This window comes from Brachyistius frenatus, unplaced genomic scaffold, assembly GCF_029030835.1.
Source record: "Brachyistius frenatus isolate BFR_SWC_R1_liver_20210118 unplaced genomic scaffold, ASM2903083v1 Contig_3, whole genome shotgun sequence".
In the NCBI taxonomy this organism is placed as follows: Eukaryota; Metazoa; Chordata; class Actinopteri; family Embiotocidae; genus Brachyistius; species Brachyistius frenatus.
In genome coordinates, this window is record NW_027210602.1 from 2,155,368 (window position 1) to 2,180,739 (window position 25,372).

The following is a 25,372-nucleotide window of genomic DNA, read 5'->3' on the forward strand; positions in this document are numbered from 1 at the left end:
TTATTGTATAATTTACCTGTCCATTAAAATAAACCATTAGTTCTGTTCATGGACTGGATAAAAAAAAAGTCCTACATTAAGGTCCTGTCCTTTCATAAAGTCTATAATCCTGTCCTGCGCGTGTGTCCTCCGCTCCCCCAGGTGGCGCCACTTACACTTTGTTCATCTAATTTAAACTGATTTTTATCATGCAGCTGTCAGACAGACAAACTGGAGTAAACTACCACCAGCAGTGAGTGTGAGTGTGTGTGTGTGTGTTTGTGTGTGTGAGCGCCACAGGATCGAGTAAAAACATTAAACGTGAAAATGCATCCTGTCCGAGTGTCGATCCCGTCGTTTCGTTCAGAAAATAATTCGGTGGAGAAAGGATACACGGTAAGCTGCTCACTAATAACCTTTGCCTGCATGCCTGCGTGCGTGTGTGTGTGTGTGTGTGTGTGTGTGTGTGTGTGTGTGTGTGTGTGTGTTTGCCTGCTCTATTGCTGTCATCAGTTTGTATCGTGAACTCACTGAGTTCACAGATCTGCCCTGAATTCACCTTGTTGTTTCACACTGACAACATTTCAGCCTTCAAATTCAAATCAAAGAAGCTAAAGAGCCGAAACTCACACTGACATTTGAATTTGTGTCTAAGTAAAGAGCCACCGGGCGTGTAAACAACCCAGCCAGCCCTGCAAGGCCCCCCAGCTGTCTGTCTGACACAATAGAAAAGAAAGTCTGACCTAAATATGACACAAATCCTTTTTTTTTTTTTCTTGGAAGGCTACACTGTGGCTTTCAGTTTGATTGAACTTCTATGTAACTGGGAGACTCGTGAGAGACAAATAAAATAAAATAAAGTCAAAATCAAAGGCTGTAATGTCCTGACTTTTAGTCCGTACAGTGCTTCAGGGAGGCAGAGAGTCCTGGGCGGCTGTTTGTAAACTACACTACTTGTTTTCTCTTGTAAAAGCTTAAAATATTGTCTGAACTCTCAGACGCTCTGGTGGCCCCTTTTTTTTTTTTGGTAATTTTTCTTTTTTTTTTTTTTATCTTGGGAACCCACCAAGGGGCCCTGACCTCCATTTTGGGAACCACTGCTTTAGACAATAGTTTGCGTCTAGCTTCGTGGCAGGATACTGAGGAAGGCTCTTTCCTGTTCCAACGTCACCATGCTCAGTGCACAAAGCTGTGAGGGCGTAAAGAAATGACAGCCTTCCTTAAAGAGTGCAGGTTACAATAGTTTAAAAAGGCCCATGGTTTTTAGATTAGATGTTTAATAATCACTCATGGATCCAGAAACGGAGACTTGAGATTTGAGGTGTTCAGGATGTGTTGATAATTATTACTTGTTGTTTTCCTTTGTGTTCATGTTCCCCGTAGAGAAATGCAATGACAGCACTGCCGTCATTTATGGTAAATTTCCTCGCTGGTGAGAACAGCGACGTGTGTGCAGTGACTGTGAATCTTTCACTGACGAAACCAACTGAGTGAGGGAAGTGGGAAACGGTCCATGGAGGGATGTTAAGATCAACCCTGACAGATGTTTCCTCTCGCTGACATCGACATTAACTGTCTGTACAGAGAGGGGACGTTTCTGACTGAGAGATTCCCTCAACAAGCAGCCCTGACATGGTTTTTTTATTTCTTCTGTCTTTCAGGTCTTTAAAATTGACGTGCTGATGAATGGCAGACAACATACTTTGGAGAAGCGCTACAGTGAGTTCCACGCTTTGCATAAAATGGTGAGATTTAATACAGATTTTTACCATGATTTATTGGCGTCCCTAACTTTTTCCCTTTTAAAATATGAAAACTACGATTTCTCTACGTTAATCACTGGGTTCGGTGCTGATATTTGAGTTGCAACATCATTTCGCCATCTGTGCAGGCGTATAAAGTACTAAATGGTTTAGTCTGTTAATCAAACTACTGAAAATCAGCTGACAATTATATTAATAAGCGAGTCATACTTCAGCCTCTTCACTGTGGGGATGTGAAGCTTGTCCTGCATCATTTTAACCTGAATCCAATTTGTTTGTGAAACAAAAAATGAGCTAAGCCTTTTTCTAACATTTTATTAACTAAACATTTAACTTTTTATTTATTTACATGGAATTCCTGTGTAAAACTAAGAAGTGTGTACAGGAAATCACAGCAGAGAATAGATATTCAATTTGCTTCATATTGGTTAACCATGTTGACCACGCTAGTTTGTTTCGGGTTGCAGTCTTACAGATGACTTCCTCTTCCTGCTCTGCTCATTAATGCACACTGTGTTTGACTGCGAGTGTGTAAAAAAATGAATTACAGCTGAAGTGTGTTTAACTGCTCCAGTTTCAAGGTCCTGGTATCGCACATGCCGCCTCACTCTCACACTGCCATGATTTACAGGGACACCTGAATACAACAGAGCCATTGTTAATGTTATTATAGGTCTAAATATCAGCTGGTTAAATCGGATTTTTTTTTTTAAATTTATTATTGATCAAGTACCAGTTGGTTTTATATTTGATTAAATATCTGTCTGAACCTTGTGGACATTTGCTGACAGTTTAACTGTCCAAATCATTTTTTTTTCTAACATTTTTCAATTCTTCCAGCTGAAGAAGAGCATAAAGCCGCCTGAGATCCCCTCAAAACATGTGAGAAACTGGGTTCCCAAAGTCCTGGAGCAGAGGAAGCACGGCCTGGAGCTCTACCTGCAGGTACTCTGACACTCCTTCACCCCACCTGCTCAGACTTTTTCCCCTTAAATGAACTAAAACATTTTAGACCATACATATTTCCCCATTTACCAAATACAATTTTTGTATAAACATTTAAAATGGAGTGCAGATGTGGGGAGATTAAACAGATTGTTCAGTGTTCCCTAAAAAAGAGGTCATCCAGAGCTCTTCGGTTCTGTGTCGCTGCTTCGTCCACACACTGAAACCTGCTTTTGTTTTGTCAGACTATAATTATGGAAAATGAGGTTCTTCCAAAGATATTCCTGGATTTCCTGAATATCCGCCATTTTCCTTCAGTGCCAAAAACAGAGAGCTGCGGGTAAGTTGAAACTGCAGGATTTTTTTTATTTTTTTTCACAAAATAAGACACAATTTGTGGTGTTGTTTTGTTTGTTGCAGATTTTGTTCCCAGGACAGTGGATGTGGCATAACTTTGAACTTTTCCTCTTTCAGGTCATTTGATACAGAATCGGAGGAGTCGAGGTGAGTCGTTTAGTTTCCTGTGTTTTGAAAACAGCAGGTTATGTGCTTGTTTTGCACTTTAACCAGTTAAACCTCCCGTGACTGTTTGCTCTGCGTTTGACCTTCACCCAGCGTGTCAGTGACGCCGCCTGTCTCTTCTTTTACATGCTGCCCATGAACCTACTTGACTCTGTTCAGTAAACTGTCCCATCAGCCGGTCCTGCTGTTCCTGAGAGACCCCTACCTGCTGCCCCCTGCACACGGTGCGTTCAGGCTAAAATCCCCTTTTGTTCCACCTTTAAAACAATCATTCAAACTGCACAGTTAAAAAAAAATGATTACATATTTGTAAGTTTGCTGTAAATCTACTGCACAGATATTTTTCAGGCTTATTTATCTTACCTCTTATAACAAAAACAAATAAATGTCTTCTTTACTTTCAGATGCGTTTTCTAATGTCGTGATTGAAGGTGTGGTACACGGAGTTTTCTACCCAGATCTTCAGCCGAGGTAGAGCTGCAGACTGCACGTCACTACAAACGGATGCTTCATATCCTTACACCATTTTAGGTGTGCAGCAGGAAGAACATAACATGCAAAGATCAACTGAGCCTCATTTAAAAAAACATATAACAAAAACCCATTATTGAGAAGAAAGAAAGGACACCTGAAACCACATTTTAAAGCATAAACACTAAATCATGTTTTGTCCCTATGATCTCAAACTGTTACATGATAGTATGAGCTATGAACTTCTGTCAGCTATAAAATGAAACGGATTTAAAGGTTAACTTTGATGTTTTGGGGTAGAGCAGCTAAAATAATCACATAAGGATTAAGAAGATTATTTTCAGGAAAAATAGAGCTCAATACATTGCATTGAATGAAATTATATTTTCTTTCTTTTTTAGGAAGGTTATGAGTTGAATAAAGATAAAGGGTCAATTGGAAATAGAACTGAGAGGCTCATCAAAAAGGGAATTTTTTTATTTCTTATTTTAGTGGGTGTGTAGTAGAAGACGGTGAATGACCTTCTCACTCTGGGACACTATAGAGGAAATGCTGATGGCGGCTGGACCTGAGGGTTAGTTTTCCAGAGGCAGAGGCGCATTTTTGGCCTGCAAGGACACAGCACAGAGGGCAGGGAGTTTGGCGCTGGATGAATCACGGGCTGCAGATGGGAAGGTGCCCCTCCCTTTATACCACCAATGATGTGGGTTTTTCTTTTCATTTTTTTTTTTTTTTTGAGCTGCCAACTGGAGCCGGCTGAGGGACTGAGTGGCACAGCGGATCGTTCCAGGGGTTGAAGAGGGTGTTTGTGCATTCTGGTGGCACTGATAGCTCTGTGCTGCATTGAAGGGTGGAAGTGATTTGAGCTTCATAAATAGATGGTGGCAGCGATGTAGACGTTTGTGGAGAAGGGCTGTTGCATTTGACGGTGGTGCTCGAGAGAGCTGCTGGAGGAGCAGCTGAATAAAAAGAAGTGGGTGTCATCGGAGTTTTAGAAAACATGCCGACAAAGAGAAGATTAGTGGAAATTTAGGCTGATTCTTCATTTCTTATTTATAGTTTTTTTTACTTCCTTCACTTGCAGCTCCGCCTCTCTACAGACACAGTGAGGTATGAGCCTTCATTGGAATTAATCACAGGGTTAGGCTTGCCGCTCCCAAAAATCTAAAATATCTGAATCCATTTCAAATCTGGGCAAAACAATGTAAAAATAAAATATTATTGATCTGTCGATCAAAACCTGACTAGAAAAAAAAAAAACCTGAATAGAAACCTGCCTGTCCCTATTAAATCTCACAAAATTTTTCATCAGACTCTGCACACACACTGACCAGTGACAGCAAGCTGCAGGTGAAGTAGATTTTCACATCAAAAGCTTTAGTTCTGATAACACTTAAAGTAAATGCCAGTATCTCACACTAACACCAGTCATATTACACTTAATGTTGAAGTCACACATCATGTACAGACACAGTTGAGGTGATCATGTACAGAGAATCTTTTTAAAAGAGAGATTTAAAAGACTGAAAGCCAGTAAGATACTGTGCAATATGAAATAAAATACAAACACTCTTTGTTGTTTTTTTTGTAGATGAATTTCATCTGTAAAACTACAAAAGTTGTCAACACTCCAAATTACTTGTAGCCTACGTGAAACATTACGTCGCTGCGTGTCACTTTGTGGACAGTAATTGTTGACCCAGCAGTTTTGTGATATGCCTTTTAGAGCTTTCTTATGTGACTGGACCTCCACGACACAACACTGATAACTACACGTCTGTGCTGAATGAAATGAAAACAGTAGAGATCATGATTCTATGTTTTAACAAAGTAAATAATTTCCTAGGAATCCATCTAGTAGATTTATATGTATTTATATGGTGTAATATTGTGTGTGTAATTTCTGTGCCATAACCTACAGGGAACACTGAACTTCTACTGTAGCACTTTAAGACGGGCGGTGTGTGAAATACTGACACCAATAAAATTCATTATTTCCACAAACCTTGTTGGTCCAACTCAGAAGTTCAAGTTTATTTTAATTAAAAAAAAAAATAATAAAAAAACTTCACATTTATAGACACCATGGGCTCTTTATTAGAAAAATGATTAGAAAAGGCTGCTTGATAGATGAGCCAACATCATTTTTTCACATAAAAGATCAGAACCGTAAACTCAATGAAATCTCCACATATCCTGTAAATCTGTAATAATGGCATCTCAAACTTGTTCTGATTAGAGCTGCTTTAAAAACTGAATGTGTACCAAAAAGACGAGTCATTAATAAAAAATCCCGTTCATGTCAGCAGGGTCACTGAAATCTGTTCCCTTTAAACATAAAGCCTAAGTTCAGTCACATGCTTTCACCTCGGTTCTTCATCTTCATCCAACACAAAGCAGCATCAACACTTTAGCATATATTTATAACATAATCTTCGGCAGATTGCATAATGCCTTGAAGTCATAGGGAAAGATACTAATGTGCAGCTGTAACAGAAACTCATCCTCTGCAATAAATTCAGATTCATAAACAAATTGTAAAACAAAATGCTGACTTCACATTTGGAAATTATCTGGAAACCCAAATATTTCAGGGGCATAAAAAAATTAAAAAATCTTTGATCGCTGGGCGCCGATGTCCTGGTGTAGTAACAGTCCAGTTGTAAGAGCACACACGTTTCATGAAAATGTGTGATTCAGCAACGAAAATCTTTTGGCTTTAAAGTTCTCCGTGACCAACTTCATCTTTGAGCCGCTCGTCTTGGTTGGCCTCTGACTGAGGTTCTCTCATGTTGGCGAAGGCGACTTCCCTCGTCAGCTGCTCCATCGGAGGAAGACCCACCGCCAGGTTTCGCATTGCGATGGCGGTCATCAAGACTCTAGGAGACAAAGGGCCGGAGTTACGGATTTAAAAAAAAAAAAAAAGTTTTTGGTTGCAAAACCTGGAATTTTGCTGTGTTTTCGGACAAACTCACCCTCTCCGTATCGTGTAATATTTCTTCACAGTGAAGCGCTCCAGTCGTTCCAGAGCACCAGCCTCCCTGCGTTTCTTCACCTCCTTCATCCGCCGCTGCCTCTTCAGGAACAGACGCACGATGGGGTCGGTGGCGTTGACCTCCGACCCTTCATCGCCTTCTGCAGCCATAAGAGGCTGCAGCTCAGGTGGAAGAGGCTCAGTTTCTGTGGGTGAAACGGACAAGTCAACGTCTGATGAATCTTTTTCGAGTTATCAAGCCAGGTTAATGTATTGTCATGGATCTAGCCCGTTCTTGTTTCCAGGGCGTCAGATACTGCCGTTTCGTCAAAGCATTTGGTGTCAGGGATACGCACAAAGGGCCCTTTCTTCTATTCTGCCATTATCAAACGCTTATCTGACCAACCGGGTCAGATAACAAAGTCATGTGACCAAATAGAGTGATAAAATCTGCATAGGATGGAGGTCAGGGGTGGTTGAGTAAAACAAACAGCACTTTTACCCAAGAGACCGATGTTCAATTCTGTTAGAAAAGTCAACGAGAACATTTTAGGAAACGAAAGTAAATTACTTGCATAACTATTTAAAATACAAAATGTATGTTAAGGATGGTGTGGCCCCTCCGCAGCCCTGAACTCACCATGGAGTCAGTCTGGGATTACATGAAGAAGAACTGAGGTCCCAGATGTTCAGAACAACCTCACCTGCCGAGTACCTTGAAAAGCTGCATGAGTGTACCAGTAGAGCTGAGCCTGTCTTAAAGGAAGTCAGCTGAAGTCAGTTTTGAACTGCTGCTGTGTTTTCACCTGTTCCGTTGCGAACACGCTCCTGGAGGTCCAACAGCTTGGTGAAGTTCTCCTGCAGCGCCGCCTCTGTGGTGTTGACGTAGATGTACATGTAGCAGGAGGGGCCCTCAGACACCGTGTACACCTTATGATAGGCCCCCGCAGGCACCTACACACATTCACATCGTGTTACCAACACTTCAGTGGGTCCAGGTTGAACAGCAGCTCATCAACAGTGATAGTGGTGTGTGACTGTACCTTCATCTGCTCACCAGGCTGCAGAGTGTGGTTCTTTTTCTCCTCCACTATCTCCACGTTCACCTGGCCCTGCAGCACGTGGACGCTGGTGTTGCCCAGATCTTCGCTCACAAAGTTTTCTAAGTGGAGGCCTAAAAAGTAACACATTCAGTTAACACAAAGGCAGCCTGTGTAGCAGCAATTATTCACAGCTACACTTTTCCATCCGCAAGAGAGAAATAACAAGGAGAGGTTTGTAACCTGGGAAATCGGCAATAAAGACAATCTCAGTCTGATTGTCCAAACTGCCCTCGATCTCCTGGAACTTGGTTCTCCAAGGTGAGAGGTCCACCAGCAGAGGCATGAGCCACGGGTTTGGTTGGAAAGGGGACCAATCGGCCTTCACGATGTCCACTCGAGGATCAAAGATCCTTCGAGAAGAGTCCAGAGCAAATTCAAAGACTAACACTCATCAATACCATCATCATGATGGATAGAACATAACATTAACGGCTTTTTCGTCTCAAGCAAAAGGCTCTCGTACCTTTGCTGGAAGCGTTCATTGATGGACACCCAGATGTCAAAGTAGAGTTCTGGATCAGAGATGTTATAGCGAGGCAGGAAGTGATTGAGGCACGTAGAATACTGCTTCAGCATGTCTCCGTGGTCTTTCCAGCGACGGCTCTGAGTGAACACCTGCAGTACACAGACGAGATTATTCCCAATTTATTTGTAAATTGTCTTAGCTAAAATTAAGAGGCAATTACAATCCCAAAGGTCAAGTCAGAAAGAGGAGACAGCAGTGATAAGAACTGTGTTAAAAAAGCAAAGTGATTTAAGGATGTTTTCACACCTGAAAGTTTAGACTGAAATTTGAACCAGGGTTCATGTTTTTGTTACGTTGTGTTCATGTGATTTCTTCACAGACCAAACTACAATTAAATATGTTGTTTCCTCCTTTCCCAATGTGCTACCACAAGAAGTTTGCCTTCGTGGCTCTCTAACAGAATACAACTCCTTTCCACTTTCACCAACCGCAACACTCTTAGGCGGAAAACCCTGAAGACCCACTTCTTCCAAAAACCTGTTGTACTGCGACCCCTTTTCACTTCTCTTCCAGTTCTATTTATTCTTATATACTGTTTAATGGATGTCAATAGCCTGCCTCAACTTCCTGTAATTGGTCCAAAGAGTGTTTTCACAGGTCCGAGGCACCTTTCAGACCTGCTACTTTGGTTACGACCAAACTGAAAAGTCTGAAGGTCCAAACCAAACAACATTACTTTGCCACAAAAGCAAAACCTATCATTTATGTCGAACATATGTCAGATATACTTTATATACATCGTTAAGATAAGCCGAATATATGTAGTTCATGTGTCATTCTTATACCGTGTCAGTGTTTTCCGTGTAACTCACCCCGGGGTTCAGATATCCGATTTCACCAGTTTTTCCATCCTTGTAGGTGATCTTAACATGCTGATGGCTGCGGGAGTGAACCATCATGTCCCATGAGTAGCCGTAAAGGCCATTGGTCCAGTTGTTGTAACCCTGGAGGCAAACAACATGTCAGGATCATTTCATCACCATCTTTACTCTTTTCCCACTTTAAATTCACCATGAGTCAGGAGAAGAAAAAAACACGTTTGGAGACTAAATGATGGAGTCTCTACTTTTTTTTTTTTAGAGCTTCTGCTGACAATACTAGCCTGAGCTGCTGTTTGCTGTGAACCAATGACTGTTAACTCTGATTAAGAAACTATCCGTGTGTTAACTCAGAGAGGGTTTAAAAGGCTGTTCTGAGGATCACTGTGCAAAAAAGTAGTGAAAGAAATGTGTGAAAATAGTTTGGGTTTTTTTCATTGTCTATTCAATCTATAGAAGCATTTTTTTTTTTTTTTTTTTTTTTTTTTTTTTACTGATAAAGACATGCGAGAACGACGTACCTGTGTGATGAAGTGGGAGTAAGGCAGGAATAACTGTTCAATTATATAGAGAATTGTAAAAATGGCTCCCAGCTTCTGCTTTAGTCTCAGTTTGGGAGCTGTGGGAACAGCTGGGGTTTCCTGCCGCTCAGCACTGCGGATCTCCTGGTAAACACAGGACGTGCTGTGCTGGGGCTCCGGTGAGGTGAACGGCAGGACAGCTCTGAGGAACGATGGGAAACGGGCGAAGAATCGTCTTGGCCAATCAGGGTGGCAGAAGAGAGGACTAGTGGCCAGCATTGTGTAGGAGAACATCCCTGCGGACGATACGTACAAGTTAAAATGGCGCAGCATAAATTAACGGTAGAATTAAAAGCGCTCCTTATGTTTTGAATGAAACACGGCTGCAGACTCACCGATGCTGAAGAGCTGAGAGTTCATACAGTGGAAGTAGGACACAAAGAAGAACGCATAGGGCCGCGTGGCATCAAAAAAGAGCAGATAGCCGGCAGTCATATCCAGAACCAGACCGCCTCCGTGCACCACCAGTAGATTTATTAACTCCACAGGAAGAATCAATCTGGAAAAAATGTGGGTGCACCTTAATCAGAGCGTAAGTGCTGAGATACAACCATCAGTGGCTAAAGGCGGCTAAATAATACCTACTTGAAAGGATCAAAAAGCCAGTGGTGTGCCAGGTATGACATCGAGTATCCCTCCACCCAGTCCGCATCCAACTTTTTTACTCCAGCGATGAAGTATACTATAAATATCTTTTAGGAACACAAAATGTAGACGTGGTTAGATCGCAGGTGTCCGTTAATAATTCACAAGTTGAAAAATAGACTTTATGTTTGACCGGAAACCAGGAAAGTCAGTTATGTGCACACCTGTGACCTCAGCACCGTGTAATTCCATAGAGGCACATGAGCATTTCTTATGGAGGGCCTCCGCAATCCATCGATGGACCTACAGATACACACGGATATAAATGACGGAAACGATCGAGCGCGCACACACACAGGCAGGCAGATCAGTAAGCATCGCCTCACCAGTATCTGTTTCCTTCCATGAGTGTGAGCTGGAACCCAATGAGGCCATAGAGGTATGAGTGGTTGTTCCAGGCTGTTTTGTCCAGAAAGAAGATGTACCAGTACGTCGAGATGAACATGAGGCAGGAGAGGCGGTAGAAACAGCCGAGCATGATGCCCAAGGCGCCTTTGATTAAACACATAACGTTGGTTAACAATAATAATAGTAAGTTGTTACTGTATAATACTTTTTTTAAGTGACGACAAAGAAGATAAATAAAACTGGGGGCCTGGAGTTGGTAACGTAGGATCCATCGTTTTTGGAGTTTTGCTGTTATGAGGGGTTAAAAGTGAGGATATCTCAGCCTTTACTGGTTTTAAAGATGTCTTAGATTTCCTCCCACATTATGGAGCTGCAACACTTAGTTTAAATGTGGGGAAAATTAAGACGTACTTTTTGCAAATTAAAGCTGCAGTAGGCAACAGTATCGTGTTATAATATTAGTTGAAATAACTAATTTTGACCACTGCATGTCACTAACAATATTTAATGGAAGGGTTCCTTTAAATACGCGTGTCTGTGAGCACCCGTCCATCTGAATTTCAGTGTTTAAAAAAGTGGAACTGATCTGAATAAAAACAAATCAATCAGGGTTGGCCAGCAAGTAACTACCAATCACAGCGACTCTCTACAAACAAGGGTCATCCAGTCTGCACGTACGAGGTGGAAGGAATGTGCATGTTCAACTTGCCAACTAACGCTTTACCGTTGACGTTGAAGAACGTAAAATGTTTTTTCGGACATAATTTAGTCTGGCATTGTAATGTACACTGTTGTACGCAAATAGAAATATAATAAAGTTAAAAGTTGCATGTGACATATATAGAGGGATTTATATATATATATATATATATATATATATATATATATATATATATATATATATATATATAAAACAAACAGTACTATTTACAACATAGTTAGCTTTACTTTAATTTTCTGTTAGAAAGAAAGTGGAATATTTAGAGAAAGATATTGGCTAAATACTGGAAATGCTAAGAATATAAGTAGAACATGGATTTGTACTCTGGCTGGTGCGTTAGCTTAGTAAAGTACTAGCTTTGTAGTCTGAATGATTTTTTTTTTCATCAGTACTGATTTACTTGTGGTGTCATTGTGTTCTGCTGTCTGTTTGCTTTGTGTGTGTGTGGGGGGGGGGGGGTAAGTGGAAAATTGCAGGACTGGCCTTAATCTTTACTAGTCAAGTGTTCCCAGGGAGAGTGTTTCCTATAAAATAACTGCTCAAAAAAACACTCCGGGGTCCGTCTCCTCTCCTGTGTAGCCTCTGTAATCAGTGAGGTGGGAACGTTTCACTCTGTAATCTCTGCCATGAGACAAGAAGTGTGACCCACCGAGGAACATTACCACGTAGACGAGGTACATCCAGTCCAGCGGCAATGGCTGTAAGAAATTGAAGAGGGGAAAGCGACACACAGGGGCCCCGTCTAGGTACTTGTAGTCCAGGTGACTGAGGCCTCGCTCCTGTGTTACGTCAATAGCCATCAGCAACCCTGCGTGAAAGACATGTGATGAAATGGGGCACTATTTTGCAACGGATTGGAGAAAAGCTGCATTCCCAGTAGCCAGGCTGAAGAAATGATTTATTTATTTTTTACCAAACAAGCAGCGGAAGATGCCCAGAGATGCAGGGTCAGTGGGGCGGTTCAGGAGGGAAACCAGGCTTTCCCAGGAGTTCAGGTCCTCCTTTTTGAACCCAAAGATCTGCTCCATCTTGCTTTTGGTCTGCGGTTTATCAGCTTTCGGAGTTGCATCCTTCTTTGCAGTTTGTTCCTCTCCATCGCTGCTCACAAGAGCACCTAGGGATCACAAACACGATATAAAGTAGTGTTTATGACTAAAAGCAACATATGGTGTACCAAGTTGTGGACGAAGTCTTTGTGCTCTATTTAAAAAAAATAAAATTAAAAAAAATAAAAAAATTTAAAAAGCGATTTACAAAACGTTCAGCTCTTATTTACACCATAAATACGGCGATGATTTCGATAACAGCTTATCCAGTTACACGTTGGTTTAAATGCTTATTGCTTTGAATAAACAACAACACGGCGTCATACTGCCTGTCGCTGCTAACAACAACCTCACCTCCAATAGCGTCTCTCGCCTCCATGATTTAAAAAAAAAAAAAAAACGCAGGATTTTGCTTCGGGACAGGGGCTCTCTCTGCTAGCCCTGCCCCAGACGGAGGTGTCCTGCCTGGTCAAGTCAATGAACCGGACAAGGTTTACGTGTCACAGTCCCACACAGAGGTCCGGAGGAGGAGGATGGTTTGGGAGGGATTGGAATGTTGTGAAAGAGGTGCTCGTCGTCTATTGGCTGGTTCCGACGACGGTCCCACCTAACAGAAGTCACTTCTCCTACGTCATATCCTGGTTGAGTCGTCGCAAATCAAATATTTTCCACCTGTATGGGAAATAATCAAAGCATCAGCAGAAAAGTAAATATAATGTACTGGGTTTCTGTTTTATTTATTTAGCTATGACAGAATCTTGTTTTCCTTTTGAAAAAAAAACAACCAAAAACGTAAATTAATCAAATTTGGTTGTAATGTTTAATCATAATTTATATGTACTTAGATATTATAGAAGTGCTCGGTATTTCAACAGTAACATTATTTAATAACAGTGCTTGTGCACCCTTTGATCTGATTGGTTGTTGTTGTTTTTTTTTGAAAAATTGCACTTCATATTTTCACAGAAAAATGACATGACCAACAAAGAAGTTATACCTCATCTTCCAAAAACCTATGATAGTATACGGCAAGAGGCTGCTTAGTTATTTTTCTTTGACAGACAGGGTCACAGGATCTTACGCTTCAGTCTGGTAGTGACTTCTGGCAACAAAATTTCCTGCAATTATGAAAGAATTGTGAAACACTAAATTTACAATGGTACTAACTCTGATGTCTTTTGTGACAGCTTTTTTTTTTTTTTTTTGCAGTATTTTAAGCCTGTCTTGATTCGAACACCGCAGAATTTCACTGGAGAGTTGTCAGCAATATATTTAGGCTATTTCCTTATTTTGAATATAACAAGATAATATACTATTTTATGAATAAAATAATTCACACATCCTTTGCAAAATCCTGTTATATATAGAACTGCCTTTAAAGCCGTGTAGATACGTCTTTTAATGTTTGTTTGTTTTGTTTCATAATGCTATATCCCTTACAGTTTGGGATTATTTCTTTAAGGGTTGAAAGGTGACAATCTCTTTTGGTCTCTGTTGGCTGTAGAAACAGTTTTGGCCATTGTAGATGACTTTAGACTAAACACTTTATCTGACTCAGAAGTTAAATTAGCCTCCATTCATTGAGGTTTCAGTCTACCTGGGTTATTCAGAGTAAGTGGATGTAAGAGGCTTTGAAGTGGTCTGAAACAGAAAGGACTTGTGGACTTGTGACCTCTTAGACAGACATCTGGGTGTAGGCTGTTTAGGGTTTTTTCGCATCACGGAAACATGTTGCTTCTTCTTTTTTTTATTTGGCATGAAGTTAAAATGTGACAACACACACCTAACTTATAGGCAATGTAACACATTTAAGTTGCATGGTGTTTTGCTTTTTTCGTGCAGGCTGTGTTTAAACATACTGTGTTACTAGTTTTCACTTGCCTGTCCATTTCACCACCCACGTGTTGGAAAGAAAATACATGTACTTTTGTGTACCAAATTATGTCGTTAACGAAAGTTTAAATTGTTACAAAAATGCTCAAAGCATGCTTGCTGTTGTGTTTTGTATACGGAACTGTTGGTCCTCTTTCGCTTTAAGTATTGAGTTGAAAATTATACATTTTAACGAAATATTTTTGCACAATTTTACAGGATAAAATGTCGAGGTAAACATTTTCAGTGATAGTTGTGAGTCTTGGCTGTTTGAATACAATCCAGATTTTTTATTTTTTAAGTTTGCGTCCAGAGTGAACCCGTAGCTTATTGATTTGGTATTGCCCATTGGACTCACACAGATAAACCAATCAACAGGGTCCAGCTGCTTAATTGTGCAGAATTGGAGGACAGGTTTTAATATTTACAAGTCTCATGGGATGACTAGTATCTGACTAAAGGCTTGTGATAAATCCAAGGTATGGAAGGTACCACTATCACACTGAACACAATTAGACGCGTGTTAACAAAACAGGTTGATTTGTCATATATTTGACCGACTTTCTCCAGGTTGGTGTAGTTCTTCCGTCTAGCGGTAGGGGGCGCCGTTGAGCACAGCTGCCGCTTGTGTGACGTAGAACTGTTGCTAGTAACCACCGGGAGAAGAAGAATAACAAAAGCAGCCGCAGATTTTCAGGGTAAAACATCATCTCCCGCCTCCGCCTTTACTTTCGCTCCAATTGTGAAAGATGTGACTGGAACCAGAGCGAGTTTTGCACTCCGGGGGCTTTGCGTGGAGTAGCGGCCGGTGAAAAGAGACGCTGTTACTGGTTTCAGACGTGCTTTTGTTTGGGAATCTGGCAGCTAAGCTAGCTCCGGTGGTTAGCTGGCTCGTCACCGTCCGACCGGATCAAATCAGCCGGTGTTCACCGTTTCAAGGGAGCCGACGCTTTCCCCTCAGCTCGTCCGGCGATAATCAACAGGTGAGTTATCCGAGTCGTCGCTTTTGGTCATAATGCGGTGGGTCTGGTTGGTTTGGTTTGTTTGTTTGTTTGTGTTTGTTTGTTTGTGACCTTTCATCAGACTCTGTTGTGGACGCATAAACGTCACTCAGGTATTTACTTGTTATTTCATCAGTTTCTAAATAAAATACAAGCACACGTAAATCTCAAAGCCTTGCCAGGCCTTTCTTACAAAGACCAGGAAAAACTCACAAGTTCAATCTAATGCCATTTGCCTGCTTCTAAACTGGAGTTCATCCCTATTTGATGAAGACTGTCGTGGTTGTACAGGGACACCTGCTGTTCTTATGTTGGTGATGTTTAGTGGTGATTTCAAAAATATCCCAATATAATTTTAAGAAATGTATCCCAACATGTGGTGAGTGATGTCCAAGGCTTTTATTCCTTTCATGAACAGTCAAAACAGGGTTGTTTTTTGTAAACTGTATATGGGCTGCAAATAACAATTATCTCTTTTTTTAAATTATTTTTATTGATTACTCTGTTGATTATTTTCTTAATTCATTGATTTGCTGTTAGGCCTTAAAAATGTTAGAGAATGGTGACCCAATATTGTCCCGTGTTTCCCGAAGCCCGAGATGTAGCTTAAAGGTCTTGTTTTGTCCCAACCAGCAGTCCACAGCCCAAATGTGTACAGTTTATCATCATGAAGGACTACAGGAACCAGAAAATATTCACATTGTAGCGCTGCTTTTCTAGAAAATAATCATCCGTGATCAAAATAGCCGGTGATTAATTCTCTGTTGATCAACTAATCGATTAAACTTTGGATGTTGGATTGTTGAACAAAACAAATGATTTGTCTCGACTAATTTGGCAATAAATGTACTGTTATTTGGACCCCTAAAGGAAAGTAACTGAACAACCGCAACACCAGCTATAAAACAATATTACACACACACACAACCTGTTCTGATGATTTTGACTTCTACAGCTCTTTTGCAATGTTACGATACGTTAGAGCTGTTCTGTTTGTGTCACGTCTCTTTGAAAGGGTAGAGATGGGAAGTCTGGGCAGCAGGTTCCAGTCTCCCTCTCTGGGACCAGAGGAGGCTGCAGAGGGTGCAAGCACCAGCCGCAAACACAGCTGTGAGTGTAAGAAGAGGAAACGAAATGCTCAGTGTGACTGTGACAGTGAACAAGAGGAGGACGATGCCATACTAGATACACCTCGCAGGCAAGGACCAAGTAATAAGTTCCGTATCGTGTGTCTTCAGGGTGGCAGGATTTAGTCTTACTCTTGCTTTTGTTTCTTCTTTCTGCTTTTGTTTTGCGGTTTCCAACCTTGAGCAGGAAGAAACTGAAAAGCACATCAAAGTACATTTATCAAACGTTGTTCCTGAATGGGGAAAACAGTGACATTCGCATCTGTGCTCTGGGACAGGAGTGGGACCTCCACAAAGTGTACCTGTGTCAGGTAAAACCAAGAAACCTCAGCATCTTAATAGAGTAGGTGATGCAGTCTTTCATGTGTGTAATTGTTGTTCATCATTTAATATTCTTCCTTCCTCTGTTTCTCCTTGTTGTCCCTTTTTCTTTGCTTGCATCTTTCAGTCAGGGTATTTCTCCAGTATGTTCAGCGGCTCTTGGAAGGAGTCCAACATGATGGAGATCAACTTGGAGATCCCTGACCAGAACATCGATACTGAAGGTAAGAATCACAGAAAAAAAAAAGATGTTAACTGGGTTGCTTTTTGTCTTTGTTTTGCCGCTGGCTCTTTACTGCTCTGCGTCCTTGTAGGTCTACAAGTCGTATTTGGATCTCTGTACCGCGACGATGTTCTGATCAAGCCCAGCAGAGTCGTCAGTATCCTCGCTGCGGCTTGTATGCTACAGCTGGTCAGTACATTTTAAAGGAAGTCAGCTGAAATGAGTGATGTGAAAAATATGCTGCAGTCGTATGATTAGTAACCTAATTAATTCTCGTTCTGTTAATTATGACAGGATGGCTTGATCCAGCAGTGCGGAGAAACCATGAAGGAAAACATCAGTGCGAAGACTGTGTGTGGCTATTACGCTTGTGCGAGCATCTATGGCCTGGATTCAGTCATGAAAAAGTCCGATTTGAGATATATTTGAATTACTCTTATCGTTTTGATTATATATACACATGTATTGATGTGCATCTCTGTCTGCAGGTGTCTTGAGTGGCTTCTTAACAACCTGATGACCCACCAAAATGTTGAGCTGATGAAAGAACTTGGGTACGTCTGTGAGGGTCTTCAGTTTCGAGGTGGACAGACACTTTATTTGTCCCCGTGGTGAAACTGGTTTGCAGTCTAATCACAAGGCATTTCATCACAACATCACTGAGCCACTGTCACACAATGACCAATGGCATCCTCATGAATTCTGGATCTGTTATTGGTCAGTAGAGGGGGACAATATCGTCGCCCAGATGGAAACGGTGTAAATGAAGGGTTCCTTTTGTTTGCTACAATGTTGTTTGCCTTATTAATCTGGTTGTCCGTGTAAACTATCTGTTTTCCATACTTGGTAACGTGATTCCTAACGGTTTACCGACTGTTTTCGCTGTTTTTCTGACTTTTGCCGTGACTTGGTGAAATTGCCAAACCAGCGGATGATGTAGAAGACTGACACAATCAAAGCACAAACATTTGGAGCATTTTGTTGAAAATGTGGAAAAAGTAACAGATTCTTAAACAAGTAGATTCATTGTTATGTCTTCGTGGTCATGAGGTCAGTCCACAGCTCTTTCTAACATTATTCTGCGTTGATTCGTTACTGTTATATATTTAGCACACAAATTCATGTTGTTGTTGCGACCAGTTTCAGTGAGGTGACTGGTTTTTTTTTTGTTTTTTTTTGTTTTGTTTTAAGGTAACAGTTTAATAATCATGCTCTCCGTTTGTCACCGAACCGCGTTCACAGGAGCGAAGTGATGGAGCTGCTCATCCAGTCCTCGGACCTGTTCGTGATGCAGGTGGAGATGGACGTGTACACCGCTCTGAAAAAGGTAGGAAATCACTCACGCGTCATCCTGCTCCGATACAGTCACTGTACTGTCAGCTCTGTTGTAATCAGACTCCCCGTCATTTCGTCTCCCCGCAGTGGATGTTTCTGCAGCTCAATCCGTCGTGGGACGGCCCCATCAAGCAGCTTCTGGCTGACGCCGACGCCTGGCTTTGCAAGCGCAGGACAGGTGCTGTGAAGCATCCGGATTGTACCTTCACCTTGTGTTTGACTGCTGCTACTCCTACACGTGTTTGTCTCTCACCTACAGACCTGTGTGAGAAAGAGCCCTTCTTGAACACCGAGGAGGGCGAACCGTTTTGTCCCGTGTTCAAGCTTGTGCGACTCCAGTACATCATCAATGACCTCGCGTCCGCTCGCATCCTGGAGAGAGACAACATTTTGCCTCCTGGTAATACGTGGCTCTGTCTGACACAGTTTTGTAATGAATGTGCTTCCGCATCCTCTTCTTTTGCAGTATATTGTTTTATGTATCGTAACATCCCTGTATTATCTTTTATGCACTGTTAAAGTTTTTTCTCTTCACACTTTATATTCTAGATTGGCTAACGTCTGTTTACAAAAAACAGTGGTTTGCGATGCTCCGGACAGAATTTGAGAATGACAACGGGTGAGAACCTGAAACTAAAACATTGTAATTAGTCTGTGGATTAATATTATAGGCAGTGAACGTTTAATGCTCTTTTAATGACATTACCGTCTTTGTCATTAGTCCTCAGGAGCCTAACAAAGAGGAGTTTGAGCGTAGCAGCATGAGATGTGGCAGAAAACTGACGAAAGATGGAGATGTGAGTTGGACAGCCTTGCAGTTGCAGTGATGTTTGTTTCCACACAGTTTGTGTATTTTGATTCATTTCTGCAGAAAAAAAAAAAAAAGGTGATGTTTTCCTTTTCTCAGTACTGCTGGCGGTGGACGGGCTTTAACTTTGGCTTCGACCTGCTGGTGACCTACACAAACCGCTTCATCGTATTTAAAAGGAATACTTTGAGTCAGCCATGTGGGGGCGCTGTGAGCCTACAACCTCGGAGGCATCTGGCCTACAGGTCAGTGGTGCATTCACACAGGAACATGTAGCTTCAAATCAATTTCCTTATCTATAGATATCGTTTAGTACGATCAATATGATAAATAAGCCTACAAGCTGACTCTGAAACAAAACAAATATTTTGTGTCATCACATTTGTTAAAGTTGCTGAGAACTGACTGTAGAAAGTTCAGGATGCATGTTGGACTTCAGCAGCTACATTGGAATTAAAAGTGATGTGTTGTTGTTATAATAATAATAATAATAAAGCAATGATCAGCAGTCTGTTATCTTGTCTACTGAAATTAAAATAGAAACCGTGAGGCATTTGAGATCATAGTTGAATTGTGCACCTGAGCTTATTTGGTTGTTGTAAATAAATATAATGAACTGAACTTGGAATAGTTTGACATTTTGAGAAATATGTTTATGAGCCGAGTTAATACGATTAGATTAGGTGTTACCATTGTTTCCTTCTGTTTTCAGGCTTCATTTACCTCTCAGGGATGTAAAACATCTCAACTCCCGGCAAGAAAAGCAAATATGCATAATTCCCCAGAAGGACCATTTATTTCTCTAGAAGCCATGTGTCCTTCTGAGTACCTCTATTCCTCTAAATGACCTCCGTCTGTTTTTATTTGTCAAGGTTACGTCTTGCCTCCTTTGACAGCCGTGGGAAGCTGGTCTGCAGCCGCTCAACGGGCTACCAGCTTCTCATCCTTGAGAAAGACCAGGTCAGTGAGAACCTGCGGACGTAGATCGCTGTATTGTCTCTCCATTATCCTTCATAAACTCCCTAATAACTCCTCTGCTCTCCCTTCAACCCCTCAGGAGTGTGTGGTGATGAACCTGGACAGCCGGTTGTTATCATTCCCCCTCTACGTGTGCTGTAACTTCCTCTATACACAGCCCCAGTCAGACCACCGTCCAGACTCCTCAGAACCAGACAGCAGTCCTCGCAGTGTGTCTTGATGCCTGGCGAGCAGCCGTTCGGTGCTCCCGTTCCTCTGGTAACGCAGAGACACTGACCCAAACTTGTACGTACAATCCACCGCCACATTTACACCATTGAACATATCGTCAACACCATTGTGACACCGGACACATCGTCTGCATGCGCTTCAACTCAGCGAGGTGTTCGGGGGAAAATGTTTGTCCACTCAGCATTATGCGTTATAACTATTTATACATGGAGTTCATAGTCGGGATGCTGGATCATTCTTAAAGATGGAAAACCTCCAGATGTTTGGAGAGGGTTGAGATCTGCTCTTGACTCTGCGCCTATAAACTTTTAAAGAATGGCTGCATGGTGTTGGGATCAGTGACTGAGAAGCCCACAACAAGTGTCTGACTTTACATTCATGTCAATGAAAGCACCCTGGATTTGGTTGTCGGTGTGTATGGGGGGCGTTATCCTCTTGGAATACGGGAGCATCTTGGGAGAGGAGCACCGCAGAGTGAAACCGAATAGTCTCATCACATTTCAGAGTGCTTCCACGACGTTGACCCACTCTTGGCAACAGGAACTGTGTGTTAACGTGGACGTCCGTTGGATTCTTCAGTAAATACATCTATATTTGTCTGGTTGAACGTAAACTCCGCATCCGTCCTTCTTCTTCGTCGCTGCTCTGTAAAAAGCGTCAAAAGGAGCGCAGCCGATGACAATACCAGACAGACGTCACTGACAGGTGCAGTAAAAGCAGGTGTGCTTTTTATCACACTGTGACAGTCTCACTTAGTCATGTCTCCATGTTATTCTCCTCAGGAGCAGCTTCTGTTAAGGCCTTCTGTCCACCACCTCATTTAAACTACAAAAATTCAACTTGTAAAACCTGAAAAACATCACGATCAAATGATACATCTCAGCGAACCAAAACTACGAGGTCAATGAACCGTTTTACTTCGTGGAGACTCACAGAAATATGAATACACCTCAGATTTCCTGATGTTTTCTGCAGTATTTACCAGCTCCACTGTCAAATTTCCATTCACTGGTGTTCAGCCAGCGACCTGCTCTTCTTTGGCAGTGGAGTCGGTTCCGGTTTGGCACACGTGGCCCGAACTGTTTAGACTGCTTCCATCAACACTTGAACTACCTTTTGTGTTATTAGTTTTGGTCAATATTTGTTTGCGGATATTGTAAATCTGTTGTTACCTCATATTATTTTGAAAATGAATAAATCTTGGGATTTCTCTGTTGTAAAGCAGACACGTACTGCTGGCTCACTCTGGTTGGTATGACTCGCTTGTAAAGCTGCAACTGTCATTGAGTTCAAAGTTAAGGGGGATTTTATTTGGCCATTTAAAAAAATTTTTTTTTTTACTTTATTTGTGTTTGTCTGGAGGTATTTTTGCAGAAGAAAATATAAAATTCTCCACTGCCAATAAAACTGCCCTTTCACGTGGGCAGTTACTATCTGCCCACTATATTACCATCACACGATCCCATCTCCTCCGATCGAGGTCTCCACTGCAGCTGCACTCTCACTGATGTGTTTATCTATCTGTAGCGGCATCTCCCAAAATATCATTTTCCATAATTTGAACAGAATATGGAGTTTTTGTTGCGGCGCTGAAGTCCTACTTTGTGACATTTCCTGCCACATATCGCTTCGATATATAGACGACTGTTGTACCGATTACTCCGTTATTGATTATATCCATCAGTCACTGAGGAAGTTTAACAAACATTCCTGTACAACATATTAACTTCAGAATCATTTGATCTCTGTTGAAAACAGCTGATGCTTGTTAGAGATAAAAACAGTTTGATCAAAACTGACTTATCTTTGGAGTAAATATTAAAGGACGTCTCAAAGATCAGTGTGTCGGTCTCAGACATAAAGTCTGAATATTAATTATAAATGTCCAAAGTCTAAAAATAATCTTGGTCACCAAAGAGCTTCTATCTAATTAAGTTTAGAGTGAACCATTTTATCACAACTGTACCCTTCATCTCTTGTTATTCTACATTTATACGATGTAAAGGACCAAAAGACGCTAAGCTGTGAGCTTACCACGCAGTTGTTTCATATCGCAATTATCACTCTCAACAGTTGGCTTTATTATTAGTATCGCTATTAGTCATTACTGCAAACTTGAATTTATTCTCACTTCACCACACTGGCTGCGTAGTTAAACCGCTTTCAGCATCTGTGCTAAATGAGCGCTGACAATATCGTAGATTTGGACCTCCAACGTTGATTGTGGGATTCACATCCGGTCTGCAGCGTGTTTACTTTTCCTTGTACATTTTTATACCATTTACTCAGGCCGCCACCTGAGTGTTGCCTTTCTTGTACCGTCATTTGTATATAACTGAGAAAATTCCTGTCATCATTAAAATACATGTAAAAAAAAAAAAAAAGTGTTAGTATTTGTCGTCACCCTGTGTCACCATGTGCATGCAGAGCTTCTGTTCATAGTATTACTAGAGTACTGCAGTAAAAAAGACAAAAACTGTTTGCATTCTTTTAATTCAGACACTGACCCTCAGAGGTAAGACGGTCACAGAAAATACTCGACAGCTCACAATTAAATGACAAAAAAAGAAGGAGGGACGCGAGGGCTCATGACGGTGAAGGTTTTCCACGATTAAATATGGCTGAGAAAAGGTAATGGCACCACAATGAATCAATTTACCATTTAAATAAAAAAAAAAATCCACACCAGCAGGTCTTCAAACTGGCTGCATTGCTGAATTTGTTTTACGTTGCAGATAAACCAAGACCTAACAGGCCAAAACCTTTCAGCTCCAATAGCAAATATCACAGTGGGCTGTTTTACATCTCCACAACATGAACATTCAGAGTGACGGATGTCTCTCTCCTCACTTGTTACGGTGTTCCAGCCCTCTTATTCGTCAGGCAACTATTCCTGCGCATGATGCGTTTAATGAGCCCAGGACGGAGCACAGCCACCCGTCCTGCTCCTCACTGCTCTATAGAGTCCAGATTCTCTTTGAGTCTTCGGGTCATGCTGGGGATCAGGTTGACGTGGTCGTCCACGCAACTTCCCACGCAGCGGTCCATCAGCGACCGAACAGCTGTATCCTTTGCGCCGGAGTCAAAAAGATCCTTGGCCTTATCGTTGCAGTGCATCGTGCATCTGGTCAGACGGTCCTGGGAGGGGGGAGAGTGGAGGAGGCTTTAGACTTGCTAACAACAGACGGAGGTAAGTCTCGGTTGACATGTTTGGAGATTTAGAGAGGCGAGAAGGTGACTTGAAAGTAAAATTTTTTTTTTTTTTTTAATGTCTAAAGGATCGAGCCAGTCAAGAAAATGTAACGATTTTAGGCACATTACATGTTTAGATGCGCATTACAAAATCTAGGGAGGCATCTAGTTGATCTTAAATTCACTCTGCAGCAAAACAACGACCCCAAACGTACAGCAAGAGTCATAACAAAATGGCTTCAGCCACAGGAAGAAGAAGGGAGTCCTGAAACAGATGGCGTGGCACCCACAGAGCTCTGATCTCAACATCACGGAGTCGGTCTGGGATTACATGAAGAGACAGGCAACTGAGACACAGCCTAAATCCACAGGACTTTAACTTTGCTGCCTTCATGGCCAGGTCACCAGTGGGAAAGAGATTTTATCTCAACTGTTTTTTTTTTACCTGGTTAAATATAGGTTAAATTTAAAAAATAAATAAATAAAAAATTGAGTTAAGTTCTCCAGGATGTTTGGTACAATTTACATGCCAAGTACTTTCAAAATCTTGAGCCTTGGGAATCAATTAATGTATAATTAGGTGCTCGTTCTTAACTTGTAGTTTTAACAGCATTTCAGTTACTTCTGTGAAGAGAAAGTATACTATGGGCTCAGTGACCCCTGAGAATCAGGCCCCCAAAAACCCACCAACTTTTTTTTCTTTTAATACTCTACAGATTTGTACACATTATTAAATTACAATGTGAACTAATATCAAAATGACAACAGGTCCTGCATTATTACTTAACTTGGGAGACCTACCTCGACAAAGTACAAATTTGAATACCGTCGCTGCATATATCCCTGTGGAAAAGCTGTCGTTACTTTTACTCTCGGGTGTCGACAGGTGCTGCAGGAGTCCCTCACCTGAAACTTCTCCAGCTCCGCGGTCACCAGGCTCTGAGCTTTGGCCAGGGGAGTGTGACACCTCTCGATGCAGTGATGCACCTGAGACATGGAGTCTGTGGAGCGATGGCAGCAGTCTGCGCTGCACTTGAACATGTGACCCTGCAAGCGGCAACACAGCGACCGTTAAGCGTCCAGACAGGAACACGTGCCGATTGTGCAGCGGTCATTGCTGGTGCACGTGTGCAAAACACTTTACCGCAGATGTGACAACCTACCTGCATCTTGCGGATGTTCTCCCTCTCCAGGCTTTGGACCATGCCTTCGATCACAACCTGCACGCGTGTCTGATGTGCGTCTGCCATCCCTGCTCGCGCTGCTCCCTCAAAGCGTCTTCACAAATGTTCAGGACGAGTGTATCATGTAAACCGGACCGGACTGTCGGGGGGATGTGCCAGCGGAGTCCACGGCCGAGCTGTTTCTTTACTTTAACGATTTTCTAATAATTAAGGTCACCTCCATTTAAGCATGGTTCAAGATGACAGATGATTGCGTCACTTCCGATTTTCTTCCGCAACCGACTTTACAAAAAAAAAAAAAAAAAAAAAGGATTTCCGGTTCACGGATTATAAATAAACTTCCGGCATAAACAGGGTTGAAAAGAGTCCACAATATGAAATATATACTGTAGTAGAACACTGCTTTTTAACTAAACTATTCTCGATATACATTTATGTTTTTGTAAAAAAAATATATATATCAATAGAAAAATTGAAGGGCCTGCTGCACTATTAATTCTCCTTTCGAAATAAAACATAATTAAAAAAAGTACATCTTGGAAATTGGTAAGATAGCAGTCGCACTCTTTAACCTGAGACATAAACCAAAAACAACAAACAGGAAAACCACAGTAAAATTGACACCGTATCTTAACTCTTGAGATCTTGACTGAATGTG

General features: G+C 41.6%; 4 protein-coding genes across 6 annotated transcripts; 2 read left to right on the top strand and 2 right to left on the bottom strand.

The window, feature by feature from the left end:
• Positions 1–202: 202 nt before the first annotated feature.
• On the top strand, positions 203–5,598 carry snx24 (sorting nexin 24). The gene is made up of 7 exons (XM_069702707.1): positions 203–375; positions 1,641–1,724; positions 2,583–2,687; positions 2,933–3,027; positions 3,162–3,191; positions 3,369–3,433; positions 3,614–5,598. Exons 1-7 carry the CDS (start codon positions 307–309, stop codon positions 3,682–3,684), a joined length of 519 nt encoding a protein of 172 aa, XP_069558808.1. The 5' UTR covers positions 203–306; the 3' UTR covers positions 3,685–5,598.
• Positions 5,599–5,684: 86 nt separating this feature from the next.
• Positions 5,685–12,965, bottom strand: ggcx (gamma-glutamyl carboxylase). The gene is made up of 15 exons (XM_069702694.1): positions 12,797–12,965; positions 12,310–12,510; positions 12,046–12,204; positions 10,654–10,819; positions 10,492–10,570; positions 10,268–10,374; positions 10,018–10,181; positions 9,623–9,918; positions 9,096–9,227; positions 8,221–8,372; positions 7,938–8,107; positions 7,698–7,828; positions 7,461–7,608; positions 6,656–6,860; positions 5,685–6,559 (listed from the first exon to the last, which is right to left on the bottom strand). The coding sequence occupies exons 1-15, from the start codon at positions 12,819–12,821 to the stop codon at positions 6,400–6,402; spliced, it is 2,295 nt and encodes a 764-aa protein (XP_069558795.1). The 5' UTR covers positions 12,822–12,965; the 3' UTR covers positions 5,685–6,399.
• A 2,017-nt stretch (positions 12,966–14,982) lies between these two features.
• Positions 14,983–22,709, top strand: gmcl1 (germ cell-less, spermatogenesis associated). Of its 3 annotated transcripts, XM_069702733.1 has the most exons (15): positions 14,983–15,297; positions 16,331–16,513; positions 16,630–16,753; positions 16,891–16,987; positions 17,078–17,175; positions 17,281–17,393; positions 17,475–17,540; positions 18,229–18,313; positions 18,409–18,499; positions 18,581–18,721; positions 18,871–18,940; positions 19,043–19,118; positions 19,229–19,374; positions 20,002–20,089; positions 20,187–22,709. In XM_069702733.1, the coding sequence occupies exons 2-15, from the start codon at positions 16,338–16,340 to the stop codon at positions 20,325–20,327; spliced, it is 1,512 nt and encodes a 503-aa protein (XP_069558834.1). In that variant the 5' UTR covers positions 14,983–15,297; positions 16,331–16,337; the 3' UTR covers positions 20,328–22,709. The 3 variants fall into 3 exon arrangements, with proteins under 3 accessions (XP_069558834.1, XP_069558819.1, XP_069558826.1); XM_069702718.1 differs by having other exon boundaries at positions 18,409–18,721; XM_069702725.1 differs by having other exon boundaries at positions 16,336–16,513; positions 18,409–18,721.
• A 104-nt stretch (positions 22,710–22,813) lies between these two features.
• fam136a (family with sequence similarity 136 member A) lies at positions 22,814–24,979 on the bottom strand. Its single transcript, XM_069702743.1, has 3 exons — positions 24,694–24,979; positions 24,437–24,577; positions 22,814–23,476 (listed from the first exon to the last, which is right to left on the bottom strand). Exons 1-3 carry the CDS (start codon positions 24,778–24,780, stop codon positions 23,288–23,290), a joined length of 417 nt encoding a protein of 138 aa, XP_069558844.1. The 5' UTR covers positions 24,781–24,979; the 3' UTR covers positions 22,814–23,287.
• Positions 24,980–25,372: the final 393 nt, after the last annotated feature.

Coding starts and splice junctions, on each gene's coding strand:
- snx24 (XM_069702707.1), top strand. CDS start 307: ATGCATCCTGTCCGAGTGTCGATCCCGTCGTTTCGTTCAGAAAATAAT. Junction 376..1,640: donor CGGTGGAGAAAGGATACACG/GTAAGCTGCTCA, acceptor TCTGTCTTTCAG/GTCTTTAAAATTGACGTGCT. Junction 1,725..2,582: donor TCCACGCTTTGCATAAAATG/GTGAGATTTAAT, acceptor CAATTCTTCCAG/CTGAAGAAGAGCATAAAGCC.
- ggcx (XM_069702694.1), bottom strand. CDS start 12,821: ATGGAGGCGAGAGACGCTATTGGAG. Junction 10,571..10,653: donor ATGGAAGGAAACAGATACTG/GTGAGGCGATGC, acceptor GTGTATCTGTAG/GTCCATCGATGGATTGCGGA. Junction 10,375..10,491: donor ACACGGTGCTGAGGTCACAG/GTGTGCACATAA, acceptor TGTTCCTAAAAG/ATATTTATAGTATACTTCAT.
- gmcl1 (XM_069702718.1), top strand. CDS start 16,338: ATGGGAAGTCTGGGCAGCAGGTTCCAGTCTCCCTCTCTGGGACCAGAG. Junction 16,754..16,890: donor ACAAAGTGTACCTGTGTCAG/GTAAAACCAAGA, acceptor TGCATCTTTCAG/TCAGGGTATTTCTCCAGTAT. Junction 17,541..18,228: donor GAGCTGATGAAAGAACTTGG/GTACGTCTGTGA, acceptor CCGCGTTCACAG/GAGCGAAGTGATGGAGCTGC.
- fam136a (XM_069702743.1), bottom strand. CDS start 24,780: ATGGCAGACGCACATCAGACACGCGTGCAGGTTGTGATCGAAGGCATG. Junction 24,578..24,693: donor AGAACATCCGCAAGATGCAG/GTAGGTTGTCAC, acceptor TGCCGCTTGCAG/GGTCACATGTTCAAGTGCAG. Junction 23,477..24,436: donor CGGAGCTGGAGAAGTTTCAG/GTGAGGGACTCC, acceptor CCCCCCTCCCAG/GACCGTCTGACCAGATGCAC.